Consider the following 15,873-nt stretch of genomic DNA (forward strand, 5'->3'; position numbering starts at 1 on the left):
GGCGGTACCATCTTACATTCCCACCAACATTGCATGAGTGTTCCAATTTCTCCACATCCTAACCAGCACTTGTGATTTTCCATTTTAAAAGTGATGGCCCAGACTAGTGGATATGAAGTGATATCTCACTGTATGTATGGTTTTTTAAAAACAGCTTTGGTGAGGCCGGTGGCTCACGCCTGTAATCCCAGCACTTTGGGAGGCCGAGATGGGCGGATCATGAGGTCAGGAGTTTGAGACCAGCCTGACCAACATGGTGAAACCTCATCTCTACTAAAAATACAAAAATTAACTGGCCATGGTGGCGCATGCCTGTAATCCCAGCTACTCAGAAGGCTGAGGCAGGAGAATCGTTTCGATTCAATGCAGAGAGCTGAGATTGCGCCACTGTATTCCAGCCTGGATGATAGAGTGAGACTCCATCCAAGTAAAAAACAAAAGTGAAAAAAAAAAAAAACAACCCAGCTTTATAGAGATATAGTTCACAAACTGAAAAACTGATCCATGTAAAGTGTACAATTCAATGGTTTTTTAAAATATATTCACAGATATATTAAAATAAGCAACCAGTACCACAGTCCATTTTAGAACATTTTCATCACTCCAAAAGGGAACCATGTATACTATACCCATCACTTCTCCACTCCCCAGACCTCTTCCCCAAGTCCTAGGCAACCACTAACCAACTATCTCTGTAGACTTCCTTGTTCTGGGTCACTCATATGAATGGAATCAGGTAGTATGCAGTCTTTGGTGACTGGCTTCTTTTACTTAACCTGTTTTCAAGGTCCCTGCACGTCATACCATTTATCAGCAGCTCATTCTTTGTTATGGCTGAACAGTATTCCATTATATGCATACACCATATTCAGTTAATCTACTCATGGGCTGATGAACCGTGGGGCTGTTTCTACCCTTGTCTATTATGAATAATGCTCATTTCTCTTGGGTATATATGGAATTGCTGGGTCACATTATAATTCTACGTTTAATCGTTTGAGGGACTGCCAGACGGTCACATAGCAGCCGCACCATCTTACATTCTCACCAGCAGTGTGTGAGAGTTGATTTTTCCACATCCTCACCCACACTTATTTTATTTTTCCCATCCTATGATTACCCATCCTAGTGGGTGTTAAGTGGCATTTCACTGTATGTTTGATTTGCATTTCCTTTATGACTAATGACAGTGAGCATCTTTTCTTTTCTTTTCTTTTTTTGAGACGGAATTTCACTCTTGTCGCCCAGGCTGGAGTGCAATGGCGCCATCTTAGCTGGCTGCAACCTCTGCCTCCCGGGTTCAAGCGATTCTCCAGCCTCAGCCTCCTGAGTAGCTGGGATTACAGGCACCCGCCACCATGCCTGGCTAATTTTTTCTATTTTTAGTAGAAATGGGGTTTCACCATGTTGGCCAGGCTGGTCTCAAACTCCTGACCTCAGGTGATCTGCCCACCTCCGCCTCCCAAAGTGCTGGGATTGCAGGCGTGAAGCCATCGTGCCCGGCTAACAGTGAACATCTCTTCATGTGCTCATTGGTCATGAGCACATCTTCAGGGAAATGTCAAGTCTTTTTTCCATTTTAAAACTGGGTTGTGGTCTTTCATTGTTGAATTGTAGGAGTTTTTTTTTATACGTTCTGGATTGTAGACCTTTGTCAGATACATGATTTTCTCTCATCCTACGGGCTGTCTTTTCATTCTCTTGATAGTGTCTTTTGATGCACACGTTTTGAATTTTAATGAAGTCCAATTTATTTTTCATAGAGCCTTTTGTATAGTTTTAAAACTTATAGTGTTTATAAGATAGTACAAATATAGATACAAAGAATAATCTAATGAAACCACATGTACCCACTACGAAGATTTCACATAATCATTTGACTTCAGACTTTCAGTGACTGAGGTTTTAGGTGTGGCCGAGTATTTCTGAGACTGGGTTTTGCAGGTTCTCTGCGAGGTTCATCTTTGGCTCCCTAGTATTTCAGTTGACACTCCTGCTCCCAGAAGAGGAGACTCCCTCCTCTTCTTGTTCTTCGGGGCTCTCACTCTATCTGTTGCCTGCTGCCTCCAGTATCATCAACTTCTCTCTCTAAGTTCTTTCTTAGCAATATCTAAAGCTGACCTCTGTCTTTAAAAAGTTGAGCTCTTCCACACTGTGCCCTTCTCTGGCTGCCTTCCTCCAACCAGCATCTGTGTCATTAGTAGCACAGATGCTCCTTGAGTGACTAACGATGTCATGTTCTGATAAACCCATTGCAAGTTGAGAATATCCTAAGCCAAAAATGCATTTAATATGCCTAATTTGCGGAACATCATTGCTTAGCCCAGCCTTCCCTTAAATGTGCTCAGAGCACTTGCACTACCCTTACATTTGGGCAGAATCATCTTACACAAAGCCTATTTTATAGTAAAGTGTTGAATAGCTCATGTGATTTATTGAATACTGCACCAAAAGTGAAAAACAGTGATTGTATTGGCACTTGAAGTACAATTTCTACTGAATGCCATCACTTTCATACCATCATAAAGTTGAACAATGCTAAGTTGGGACTATCTGTACAATTTCCCTCAAGTATATCTTGGATCTCTCACTCTCACCCCTGGGGTGAAAAACCTTCAGGGCTTTGTTTTCTCTCGACTCCCCTGGGCCTGGGGTAGCAAGGTCTTCTCCCGGGAACACAGTGCTTGTGAGAGTCTGCAGGTGGTTGCAGGACTGGGAAGGTTTCTGTCCTGTTGAAAAATACTAGCACTTAGCACAGTACCTGACACACAGTAAGTACCCAAACTATGAAGATGACGATGACCACAGGCACCCTCACCACCAGCACTGCAGGTTATGCCAGAAGGGAAAAAGCAATTCTGACAAAGCTTTGGCTATGACGTTCCCTGTGGGCGCCCCTCAAGGTGCCTCCCTCTGTCACCCTCCACCCCCCCTCCACACACAACTTGAGAATATCCAGCTTTCTCCATGCTTCTCAGAGAGGCCCCAGAGGGTCACTCTTTCCAGCAGGGTAAATTGTGGCAGTTCCTGTGGCACGGAAATAAGCACTCCCTGGCACAAAATGCACCCCCACAACCCTTCACCTGTTAACCACTGCCCCTTTCTTGCTTCTTAAAGCTTAACCCTCTCCTCCTACCAGTTTCCCTTCCCATGGTGCCTTCCATTTATAAACTGATTAGGTCCAAGAGGGCCTGGGCACCACTGGACTTCAGGCCCTCTTGGAGGCTCCAGAAGAGTTAAAAGTGTGAAAGGGGAAGGGAGCCCAGGTTCTGCTGGGGACCCAGCCTGACTCCTGGGTCTCTATAGCTTCGCTATCTCAAGGTGGAGGGTGGGGGAGACCGCAGTTTCAGGGGAATTAGGGGAGACCGCAGTTTCAGGGGAATTTGGTGCTGTTTTCCAGTCTCCCCAGCTTCTTGTACTCTTGTTAGATTTGGGGGCAGTTTCCCAGAAGAGAGTCTGGAATCTACGACCGGCAAGAGAAAAGGGAAGACAGGCTGGCTGAGGACGTCTGCACCTACAGCTCTACAGTCCAGACTCAACCCCCAGAGACGGCTGCTCATCCCCACCAGGGGGCCACTTTGTGCCAAACCAGAGAAGGACGGGTGGGGAAGGTGGAGAGGCCAAAATAAAAAAATCTGTCAACTTGGAAAGAGGAAGTAGGCAAGGTCAGCCGTGTGTGGATTGCAGGCTTCCAAGCTGATGGCGCTGGCGCTTCAGAACCCGCTGCCTGCTGGGAGCTGAGCACGGGGCTGACGGCTTGCGCTGGTTGCGGAAGAGAGGAACCAGAGTTCATGGGTGCCACCTTGCTCAGGAATCCTGCCTGACCCCCTTGAAAGTTAAGCTTTTCTCCTAGTGGTTCTTTCCTCTGGCCCACGACCAGGCAAGCTCGCCCAACCTACCGTCTGTCCCCAGCTTCCAAACCGCTTTCAAACCCCTCCCCTCTTAGTCTCTAAAAGAGTGGATGCCTGGGTCTCCTTGGCTCCTCTGCCAAGAAAGTTTGGGTTTCCTCTGGCACTTCTCCAGATAAACCCTCCCAGCCTCCGTGGTCCTCACACTCACCTTCCCCAAGGGCTGCAGCGCAGGGCCTGCCCAAGACCCCACCACACCCTGTCTGTCCTCAACTGGGGGCCACACCGCAGTTCACACCTGGATGTGCAATGGCCCCCTGAGGTTCACTGGTTCCTAAGAGGAACTCGTGATCAGCCCGTAGGGGACAAAACCGTCTACCCAGCCTCTCAGCACAAGAGAGGCTCCCTGTCCTCTCCCTCTCGCAGGCATCCAAATTCTGAAGCTTCCACCTCCTGAGAACGTCTCTCCTTTCGGCCTCCCTCTCTTTGGCTGGATGACCCCAAATCTCGCCCTAACGCTTCTCCACTGGCCCCCTCTCCGTCACCTGCTAAGGAAGGGCCACGCTCCTTAAGCTGAGGCGCCAGCAGATTTACAAGTTTTGAGGGAAAACAACGTATTTCTCTGGTTAGGCCACTCAGGGCATAAAAGACCCAAGGTCCTGGGAGACCCCACGACGGGGCTTCCTTTTGGAGTCTGCATAGAGCAGAGCGTGCAGGGCTGGTCGTCCCGTTGCGGGCTGGCTCGCCAAAGACGCCCCTTCCTTGCCTTGCTCCCCCAGGCTCTTGAGAGAGCCCTGGAGAGTTCTGGAAATCCTGCTACCTTTAGGACCTGGCGGATCCGAGTGGGGGGGGTCACCTTCCCCGCCCCCAGCGAAGTCGGCGCCGGAACTGCCCTAATGGAAACCAGCCGCGAGGCACTCCAGGAGGGCTCAGGCCGACCCTGGGGGCCATCAGAGGTGCGCCAGGCCGAGGGAGCTCGCGGCGGCTGGAAGATGAACTTGACATCCAGGCTCCACCGACCCGTCAGCGGCTCGCACCCCATCCCCACTCCGGCCGGACCAAAGTAGAATCCGGGGTGTGCACGTGATTTCCCAGGGAGGGCGGACTCGGGGCTTTCCCTGTCGCACCCTCCATCGGGGGACCGTCCCCAAGTCCCCGAGAGTCCCTCGGGCAGGATCCTTAGGGCTCAGAGCATAGGAGGACCTGGCTTGCCTGGTGGAGGCGAGCAACCGAGGGGTCGGTGGAGCTGCGCCCCAAATGAGTTCCTGGCGCGCGGTTCTCCCCACCCGGACCCTTTGTCCGCCTCCTTCTCCCTCGTCCCGGCCCTAGGCTCAGGGGACCCAGGCGGCAGCGGCGGAGGTGGCAGAGGCAGAGCCCAGAGGCGCAGCCCTGACAGCTGGGAGGGTCTCACGTGGAGCCGTCCCCGGGATCCGCGCAGTGACGGCGGGGGGCGAGGGGGTGGGTAGGCTGCGGGCGCGCGGGATGGGGGCTGGGGCGCAGCCCGAGAAGTGGGAGGGGATCGGGTGAGGGGTGGTCTCTGAGGAGGAGCCAGGCTGGACCTTATTGTTCCGCGCTCGGCCGGGGAGGGCGCGGGGCGTTCGGCTTCCCATGTTCCTCTCCCCGCCCCCGCCCCGTGGGCGCGAGAGGAGGCTGGGGGCTCCTTGTGCACCCGAGACGCCGCTGCCTGGCTCGCCGGGTGGGGTGTGGGTCCTCCGAGCGGTGCCGGGAAGGAGGTGCTCTCTGCCCGCGCTCCCAGGACTGCTCTACCCAGGGCGGGGGTCGGGAGTGGGCCGACCCCCGCAGCGCCCTGGGTTGGCGGGCCCAGAGGCTGAAGGCAGCGAGGAGCTAGGGTCCTTCACCCTCGTCGCATGCCTCCCCAGGAGTCGGCGTCCCAGTTCCCCGCGATGGCCGCGGGCCGCTGCCGTACGGAGACGCCGCGCGGACTCCGGAGCGCCCCTTCCTAGCGGGGCGCAGCTCTTTCTTGTCCCCCGCCGGGCCAGCGGGATGGGGGGCGGAGGGTCGGTCCTGAAGGTCTGCGCGGACCACCGCGGGGGCATCAACTGGCTGAGCCTGAGCCCCGACGGGCAGCGCCTGCTGACGGGCAGCGAGGACGGCACGGCCCGGCTCTGGAGCACCGCCGACGGCCAGTGCTGCGCGCTCCTGCAAGGTAGTCCCTCCCACCCCCTCCCTGCCCTCTTCGCCGTCGCTCACCGGCCCCAGACCGCGGACCCCAGCTCCTGCGCCCGGACCCCAGCTCCTGCGCCCGCAGATCCCTTTCTAGAAGTCCAGCCCCGCTCACCCCCGCACACTCGCGGAAGAGCGTTTGTCTGGGCCCACCATCTGGCTATTGAGCTCTCGGCAGGGCAGGGTAAGGTCCGGGGGTGGAGTGCGGGTGCAGAGCAGGGTGCGGCCGGGGGGGCGTCCGCTACAAAGGCGAAGATCCTTTGTCAACCAGCGTCAGGAAATCTCCCTTGACAACAATGTTAACAAACAAAAAGTTAAACCTATACCCCTTCTAAGCAAACCTTCCCTTGTCTCTAGGTGTTTTGTGGCCTCTTTGTGGCCAATTGTGCTTTTCTGGCATTTCCTGTTGACGACTATCGTAGTAATAATAGGGGCTTGTTAAGAGCCAGCGGTGCGGAGAAGTGTGCCGTCGTCACACTATGTTACCCCACATACAGACATGGAAGCAGGCTGGGAGTTAAGGAATTTGTCCAGGTCGCACAGCCAGTGAGGGGTAGATGGCAGTCTGAGCCCTCTCATTGCTGTAAACCCCGCCTGCATGCCTGTTGATTTCTATTTGTGTCCTGTACTCATTCAGGAGGTCAGTGTGCCTCGGGTTCACCTTCTCCTGGGCCTGTCCCGTGCACTGTGAGGTCCCTTTCAGCTCTGACCCTCCTACCGCCCAGGTAGCACATGCAGTGGTTGAGCCGGGAGGCTTTCTGTTGTGGGTAGTTCTTTATCACCGCCGGCTTTTCCATCATCATCATCAGTGAACTCTGTGGCCTCGCTCAGGCCTTCCAACTTAGCTAGGATATTAGCCCCAATATTGGCTAATCCTGATACTGATGGTTTTAAATAAGAGCAGTTGACCAGGTGTGGTGGCTCACACTTGTAATCCCAGCACTTTGGGAGGCAAAGGCGGGTGGATCACCGGAAGTCAGGAGTTTGAGACCAGCCTGGCCAACATGATGAAACCCTGTGTCTAATAAAAATACAAAAAATTAGCCGGGCGTGGTGGCGGGCGCCTGTATTCCAGCTACTGGAGAGACGGAGGCAGGAGAATCATTTGAACCCAGGAGGCAGAGGTTGCAGTGAGCTGAGATAGTGCCATTGCACTCCAGCCTGGGTGACAGAGCCAGACTCTGTCTCAAAAAAAAAAAAAAAAAGAAAGAAAGAAATAGGGTAGATATTTCAAACCCAACAGGGATGACTTTTGGATTACCGGTTACTTGGGAGTTGGTGTGGATAATGGAGAGGTGGCCACAAACTAACCACATCGCCCCCAAACAGCCACACACACTTCCAGGCATGCAACCAGGAACGGAAAATGTGAGGTCTTTTAGAAATGTTAAGTCCAGTTGGTATTGCTCCCAAACATAAGACTGTATTGGGAGTAGAGGGGTGGGTGGTGTTTCTGAAATGCAGATCCCCAGGCCTGGGATCCAGTGATGCAGTCCTCCGTGAATAGAGCTGTAGAATTGGCGTTTCTTGTTGTTGTTGTTTGAGATGGAGTTTCACTCTTGTTGCCCAGGCTGGAGTGCAGTGGCATGATCTTGGTACCCTGCAACCTCCGCCTCCTGGGTTCAAGCGATTCTCTTGCCTTTCTCCTGCCTCAGCCTCCTGAGTAGCTGGGATTACAGGCGCTCGCCACCATGCCTGGCTAATTTTTTTGTATTTTTATTAGACTTGGGGCTTCATCGTGCTGGCCAGGCTGGTCTTGAACTCCTGACCTCAGGTGATCCACCAGCCTTGGCCTTCCAAAGTGCTGAGATTACAGGTGTGAGCCACTGCGCCCAGCCTAGAATTGGCATTTCTAACAAGCTTTTGGGTGATTCTTATGCACAGCTGGCCCCGGGAGCCCCTGGGCTGGGGATGATGGATTGTGGGAGTCCAGCTCATTAGGTGGGTTTTCTCCCCAGTGGGGGTCCAGGCTTTGCCAGACTGCCTGTGGCCTGGTGGGTCCTTGGCTTTGCCCCCATGGCAGCTCTGGAGCCTCACCAAGCCTCCAGGGCCTACCCTCCTGCCCAGCTCTGTGCCTGGCACCTGTGCTTCCTTCCTTCACACCCACTTTGGTGACCCTCACGGCTGCTTGTCCCCTTGAGGTACTTACACTCGCTTTCCAGGGAGGGTGCCCGATCTTCTGCCCTAATTGAGGGCAGGGCTGTCCCCACTCAAGCAGGAAACTGGAATGAAAGAACTGCAGCCCATTTTGCTAGGATTATTTTTGCTGTTATATGGGTTGGCATTTCAGAAATTTTCAAGGATGGGGACAGAGGTCATCTTTCTTTATCCTGAGATTCTGCTGATACACTCAACTTGTAAGAGTCATCGCGAGTGTGTGACAGTCCTTTGGTGTGGACCCCCAAGGAGAGCAAGGTCTTGCCAGTTCCTTTCTCCCGCAGGATTTTTTTTGTATCAGTGAAATATTAAAACGTCTTAACATTTGTTTAGTGCCCCATATTTTATAAATACACATCTCTGTGCTTTGTTATTGTGTAATGATAATCCTCACGACACTGAGGCGGGTGGGATTGACACCGGTTTACAGAGGAGAGTGGGAGGTGCAGATTCCTTAGCAGCACACGCGGCATTCCCGTTGTTTTCTAGATACCACCGACAATGGGGTGGGTGCTGTCGCCAACATCCTCGGAGGCGCGGTGCGGTTGCAGGACTCATCCAGGGTGCCGCAGCTGGTCTGTGGCAGAGAGGGCTTCTGAAGACTGCATGGCGCTTCTCTTACCCCAGATGCCACTGCGGGGGAAGTTGTGTCCGGACCACACGGTTAGTCTGTGGTGGCCCCATCCCTAGAAGCGTCCTCACTCTAAATCTAGATCTTTCCACTCCGGCTCCTTCCTGGTCCTTGCACAGCTCTGGCCCACAGGAGCCTGTGGTTGGCCAGTCCTGGATTTCTTGGGCAGAGCGGCTGGGGCTGGCGACTCCTAAGACCTCTCTAGAGGTCTTTCCTCTGGAGACCTCTGACTGTGTTCATGGCAGCAGGGGCAGTCAGGGGCTGGCTCACAGTGAAAAAGGCTTCATTGCAATTACTCTGCAAAGAGAAGAATTACTTGCCACGTGCTTATCCCTGACCCCCTCTTTTTCAGGTTTATTCATTGGGTATCTCCTTACTTGGGGGCACTTTGTTGGTTTGGTGAGATGAGTGGCATTTTCCAAAATGGTGGTGCCTATCCTATCCTGTTCCAGTTGAGTAGGGGACTCAGCCTGAAGGTGGCAGCCCACTGTGGCTGTCCCACTCGCTTCCTCGGCTTCTAACATGAGGGGGCGGGGATTGTGTTTCATTTCCTGGGTACAACCGCACATTCCCATTTGCTGGGAGCCTGTGGCTTAGGAGATTCCCTGTGAAACCTGGCAGGAGAGCAGTGGCGGAGAAGACTGGGCTGAAGGAGGCCTGGAGCACACCAGTAACAAGAGCTACAGCAGCCTCACACGGCTTGGGGGCAAGTGACCGCTCCCACTGGAGAAGTCCAGAAAGCCAAGCTGCATAGGTCTTGGTTCAAAGTGGGGCCTTGCAGATTTGCTACGAGTCTCTGGTGGCACTTCAGTGTCCATTTCAGCCATACTGTCGGTGCTTCTGGGCCCAGATGTCACCTGCCTCAGGGTCCCGGCACCCTCAAAACTGGGTTCTAACAGGAGAGTTTAATAAAGGGACACTCTGCAAAATGCAGGTGGAGCATAGGAGAACCACAGTGACTGTGGCTCGGATCAGCAAGGCTGCCACCTCTTCTGGGCCTGAGTCCGGGATGCAGCCGCTGCATCCTAGAAACAGCTGAGAGGGCTTCCTTCCAGGTTGGATGGCCACAGCCAGTCTGAGGGAGCCCTGCGGGGTCGGAGCTGGGGGAGGGGAACGTATCCTGACCTAGAGTCTCCACCTGCAGCTCCCACTTGTCCGAACCCACGGTGGGCTCCCTTTTATCTAACCCAGTGGGAGTCTTAGATAAGAGTGAGCCCACTGTGGATTCATGTAGTTGGTGGGGGCAGGGTAGAAAAGAGGGGGATTGGGGAGCAGAGGAAGGCTCAGTCCTGGACAGCAGGCTCAGTGGGGCTTTCCCAAGTGAAAATAACCCCTTGTGCTACAAGGGCTGGAGTAAGCCAGGTCAGCAGTGCCATCCCTGCCCCGTGTGGCCACCAGGGCAGCTGTCCAGTCCGTTGTCTGAAGCTGGGACACAGGGAAGGGAGACACAGCTTCCATGCAAGTCTGGGGCAACCAGCAAGTCAGCCCACCGCCAGCAGAGACCTGCCACCACCAGGTCCGAAGCTCTGAGCTGCTTTTCCTGCATGGGGTGGTGAGGGAGGGAGCAGTTTGACTTGCAACTTCCAGTGAGTCCTCAGGGTGTGCAGGCGCTACTTTGGCAGAAAACTATCGGCCTCAGCATGTTCTTTGAACATAATAACTGCATCTTATCTGCATTCTTCATCCCTTCAGAAATATTTATTTTTAGTTTGGCTTTTTTGCTTATTCTGCACAATCCCTGCAGCCCCTGGAGGTACGATGAACCCGCCCTCCCCAATGCCTTCCCTCTTCTGTCCTGGGGTCCGCGGGGTTGGGGTGGGTGCCTCGTTGGGGTGAGGGCCTCAGCTCCAGGGGTGGCAGGCCTGGGTCCGCCTCCTCCGTGCTAGGGTGATCCCTCAGGCCTGGGTCAGTGGAGGTCTGGTTAGTATTCTGTGGAACATGGGGATTGGGGTTGGGGACATGCTCTGTTGGCCCGGCTCCGACCCGTGACTCACTCGGGTGTGTGTTCAGATGTGGGTGACTGCTTGGAAACCCAGGGGAAGAGCCTATCCACAGCAGAACCCTGACCGCTGTGGGCCTCTGCTGGCTCAGTGCCAGGCTCTGCCACAGGGCAGAGGGCAGAGGGCATCAGGGCAGCCTGGCCTGGTTCAGAAATGGAGGGTTTCTTTAACCTTCATCATTGCCTGTTTTCTTCAATCTTTGCATGTATTTACATTCTTATCAATTTGCCATCATCTGCATATATATCCTTTATTCCTTACACACATCATAAAGTGATCCCTCATTTCAGGTCTTCAGCATCTCTGGCTTCAGGCTTTAGTTCCACCAGGTATAGATGCCACAGCTCACTAGCTGCCATTGGCTTTTAAGTGCTTTTCTTGGCTTAACATACAACTTACTCCCGCGCTTCACCTTCCTGTGACTGAGATGGGGCAGGAGCAGCTGGGCTTGGCCTCGGCCCCACAGGATCCTTAGGCAGGTGCCCGGCACCTGAATGCCCACAGCACACCTTGACCGCCTTTCTATCCTGGGTGTCTCCAGCCTGGATCTCTCTACTGAGCCCTGCTGGTGGCAGCAGGGAGGGTGGGACGGATCTGTTCCCAGGGAAAGTTTATTGACAATCTTAAAATATTTTATAAACCCTCTGGGGTTGGCAAAAATCTAGCCTGTGTTTTGGCAAACACATTGCCCTCAATGTTTAAGCCGACATGTATTTTAAAGGAAACAGAATCTGCAGTTTCTTCAAATGTTGACTTAATCCGTGCATTGTTTTCTTAGCAGCCTGGTATATGCCCTCCAGGGAGACGGGAAAACTTTTTTGTTAAATTATGTTTCTTAGAACTCAGGACGTTGCGTTTTTCCAAGAGTAACTGAACTTAAACTCAGGGGGTCGGGGGAAGGGGTGGATGTGAATTGGCTCGAAACTACCCAGGAATTTTAAATCCCTGTCTACCCAATACCAGCTGTCTAAATGAAATTTTAAAATTCTATCAACATTCTTAGTGTAATCAGTACATTTCCCCAAATGTGTGGATGTTTGAATTCGTCCGTTGTCTCATCTGTAAAATGGCTCTTAGTTCTAACAGTCTTTTGATTGGACTTCCTGGTCCCTGAGTTCCTCAAATCCAGTTGGGCCTTCCTGTCCAACACGTTCTGCACCTGTGGATTCATCCAACCACAGATGAAAAACATCCAGGAAGAAAAAACAACTCCACAAGCCTCCAAAAAGCAAAATTTGGCTTCGCTGCTCACCGAGTACTACGTTGAATCCACACGAGTGAAGTGATGTGTAGGCATCGCAGTGGCTGTCATAAGTAACCTAGAGATGAATTAAAGTATGCGGGAGGATTGCATAGGTTATGGGCAAATGCCACGCCACAGGGACCTGAGCGTTGTAGAGTTTGGTATCTGCAGGGGATCCTGGAACTAATCCTTGATGGGTATTGGGGGACAACTGTGTACACACCATCTTTACCTGAAGGGAAGGCCCTACTAGCATCAGAGACCCTGAGGGCACCCAGGGCTGCTAAGCAATGCCTGAGGCATGAACATTGATCTGGCAGTCAGGGCAATAGTCAAGCTATCTAACTGCACCCATGAGATAGAGTCCCAGCCAGCCGGTGGGGTAGCTCAGGTGCTGGGACCCCAGACATCGTGGCACGGCCCTTCACTCTTGGCCCTCCATTCTGGCCTCATCAGCCATCTGCTAAGCACTCAGACTCTGGCCTGGAGGCGCCCCATGGAGCCAGCCCTGCATGCCTGCTCTCCCAGCCGCTGTTCTCCCTACAGACACCGAGTCACCCTCTTCTGGTCCCCAGTGCTCAGGCACTGTGGTTGTATTCAGCGCCCACCTGGATAATCTAGGAAAATCTCCTCAGTCAAGGTCCTTAACCTCGTCACATCCACAAAGACCCCTTTCCAAGTAAGGTCACATTGACAGGTTCCAGGGATTAGGACCTGGTGTCTTGGGGCCGTCGTTCTGCCTACCACAGTATCTCTCCCCAGTGTAAGAAAAATAGTGAACATGCGCGGTTCCCTCTGCGGCTGCCTCTGTCCTCAGTCTGCGCTACATCCCGTGAGGCAGGCACTGTCCCCGTCCCAGGTGAGGAAACGTGGAATGCAAAAGCTGAAAGGTTTGAAAAAGACTAAAAGAAGATGATAAAGAATGAGGAGGGAAGGAGATGAGGGAGGAAGGCAAAAGTGGAAGCCAAGGAAACAGGGTTTAAGGTGCAGGCGAGTACCCATGGATTGCTCCTGCTGCTGATGGCTGCTGTGAAACCTCAGTTCTTGTCTTCTTAGTTTAAAAGAATTGAAACAAGAGACACAGCAAAGGAGATGCAGCATAGAGCAATGTATTGCACAGGAGGAAGAATACCCTGAAAGTTAGGTGCAGAATAGACAGGATGCCCCGAGAGGGGAGTCAGGGTGGGCTGCCCATGAGGATGAGACAGCAGAGACCGGCTGGAGGAAGGATCCCTTTTTCGGAGTCTTACCTGATTATTCGTGAGCAGGTGGGGAAGGGGGTTGCTGGGAAGCATGTTCTGTGTGCACATGCACAGTGGCTGTGCATCCCTGTTCATACGTCACATGTCTCACTGGCATCTTACATCTCCATGCAGGGCTGTGTTTTTACTATTGTAATGAGCAGAGTGTCACTCCGAGGACAGGTATAAATCAAAGTGCACGTGCTCTCTGCAGGGGAAAGTCCCTACTGGAGACAGCTTTGCTTGAATGAGCCTGCCTGCCGTGCGAATCCTGGGGCTTACTGTGTTGACGGCGCAGTCGCCGTGGTTGCTGCATCCTGAGGACATGGCTACTTCCCTGACTATCTGTCCTGCCTCACTGGTACCCCATGCTTCCTGAGAATCACTCAGACTGAAGTCATTCTTTAAAAAGGATGAGTTGAGGGCTGGGCACGGTGGCTCACACCTGTAATCCCAGGACTTTGGGAGGCCGAGGCAGGAGGATCACTTGAGGTCAGGAGTTCGAGACCAGCCTGGTCAACATGGCGAAAACCCATCTCTACTAAAAATACAAATAATTAGCCCAGTGTAGCAGCGGGCGCCTATAATCCCAGCTACTCAGGAGGCTGAGGCAGGAGGATCACTTGAACCCGGGAGGCAGAGGTTGCAGTGAGCCGAGATCGCACCACTGTACTCCAGCCTTGTGTCAGAGTGAGACTCTGTCTCAAAAAAACAAAACAAAACAAAACAAATGCTAATTGACTCCAGCTTGTCTCAAACACTCTCTACATCCTGCTTTCTTCCCTTTTCAAACATTGTTCCCAGAAGAAAAGCAGCAGCTGGCATCCCCAGTATGCTCATCCCCAGTACGCTCATCCCCAGTACGCTCATCCCCAGTACGCTCATCCCCAGTACGCTCATCCCCAGTACGCTCATCCCCAGTACGCTCATCCCCAGTATGCTCATCCCCAGTATGCTCAGTATCTCTCCTGTCCCTCATCTGCAGGACACGAAAGCTATGTGACCTTCTGCCAGCTGGAGGATGAGGCTGCCTTCACATGCAGCGCCGACTGCACCATCAGGAGGTGGGACGTGCTCACCGGGCAGTGTCTGCAGGTGTACCGAGGACACACATCCATTGTGAACAGGTCAGCCTGGCTGGGGGCTTGAGCCGAGTCTCACCATGGGCCCCTAGTGGGGCTGAGGGGTCAGAGATATGGGCCTCTGCACGTGAGGGCCCTCAGCTCTCTGGGGAAGTAAAAACGTGAACAGCTGGGAGGTGGTCAGTAGCACCCAGTGACGTGGACCCAGGACAGGTAGCAAGCTCAGTGCCCACGGCTGCATGTGGGGCAGGGAGGCAATGCCCATCCTCTGAACTGAGCCTGATGCTTTCCCCTTGGGGGCACAGCTGCTCCCCGCTGGGTGCAGGGAAAGGCACCAGAGCCTGCAGCTCGTATGGATGGGGACAGATTCCGTAGGAAATGGTTTAATTGAGACCGGTGGTGGACAAAGGTTTGCAGGAGGAGGAGCGTGGGGGATTGTTCTGAAGATGGAGTTGAGGGTATTTTTAAGCCTCTCCTTTCTTTGTGGCTGTGGAAAATATCCCAGCCCCTTCTTCTCAAGAAGGTTGGAATTGTTCCTTTCTCAATGAATTTGGGTCTGAGCTGAGCAATGGAAATTCCTTTGCTGATCAGATCAGTTGGACACTGTTGGAGTCACCTGTGGTGGTCGCCTCGGACTCCTGAGGGAAACCTCCTGGTGCCCCTTGGGCCTGGAAGCTGCACTGGAGGAGGGGCGCTGCCTGGAAGCTGACCCAAGTAAAGACAGGGTGGTGCAGGCTGGCACTGGGGGGGTCCTGAAGGTGGGGCTGGGGGCGCAGACCAGACAGGATGAACCCCGCCAGAGGGATGCTGCTGGTTGAGCTCTGACGGGAACCCCTACTCAGTGGACCAGCACAGAGGGGACAGGAAAGGCAGTGAGAGCCATCAGCCCAGCTCGCTGGAGTCCCAGATGGCTGTAGCCAGAACCGATAATCCATAGTCGGCGGGCAGGGAGCTGGGTGACACCCTGAGGAGGAGGCTGAAGGGATGTGGGGACTTCTTAGAGTGAATGGGGGGTATGCAGACATCAGGTAGGGTGCCCGACTGGCCCCAGCCTTCCTCAGCTGAAGCAGGTGAGGCCCTGAGACCTGCCCAGGCAGCCCACAAGGTGGTAAAGAAGGGGCCAGATAACTCAGGGCTCACAGCTCCACTGGCCTCTTCCCAGCACTCTGACTTCCCTGAGAAAGAAGTTTGCCAAGGAAGAGGAGAATGGGGCTGGGGAGCACCCTCCTATGAGTCAGGCAGAGGCTACGATGGGCTCAGCAGGGAGAAGGCCTGCCAGCAGTGACCAGTGGGCCCTCAGCTACCAAACCCACAACTGTCAGATGCTTCTCAAAAGCAAAACTGGACCATTTAAGGTAGAAATCATGCTCGGCCAGGTTTACTCTTGCATGTGCACACACAACTGACACATACACACATGCACACACAACATACATATACATCATACACACAACTTATCTACACATGCATACACAACATACATATAC

General features: G+C 53.4%; 1 protein-coding gene across 1 annotated transcript in view; it reads left to right on the forward strand.

The window, feature by feature from the left end:
• Nucleotides 1–5,394: 5,394 nt before the first annotated feature.
• Nucleotides 5,395–15,873, forward strand: part of WDR86 (WD repeat domain 86) — a 28,417-nt gene continuing 17,938 nt past the window's right edge. The window contains exons 1-2 of the mRNA XM_011984327.1: nt 5,395–6,015; nt 14,290–14,431. Coding sequence (XP_011839717.1) covers nt 5,457–6,015; nt 14,290–14,431 — 701 coding nt within the window. The 5' untranslated portion in view covers nt 5,395–5,456. The remainder of the gene's footprint in view (nt 6,016–14,289; nt 14,432–15,873) is intronic.

This window comes from Mandrillus leucophaeus, unplaced genomic scaffold (assembly GCF_000951045.1).
Source record: "Mandrillus leucophaeus isolate KB7577 unplaced genomic scaffold, Mleu.le_1.0 Scaffold266, whole genome shotgun sequence".
NCBI lineage: Eukaryota > Metazoa > Chordata > Mammalia > Primates > Cercopithecidae > Mandrillus > Mandrillus leucophaeus.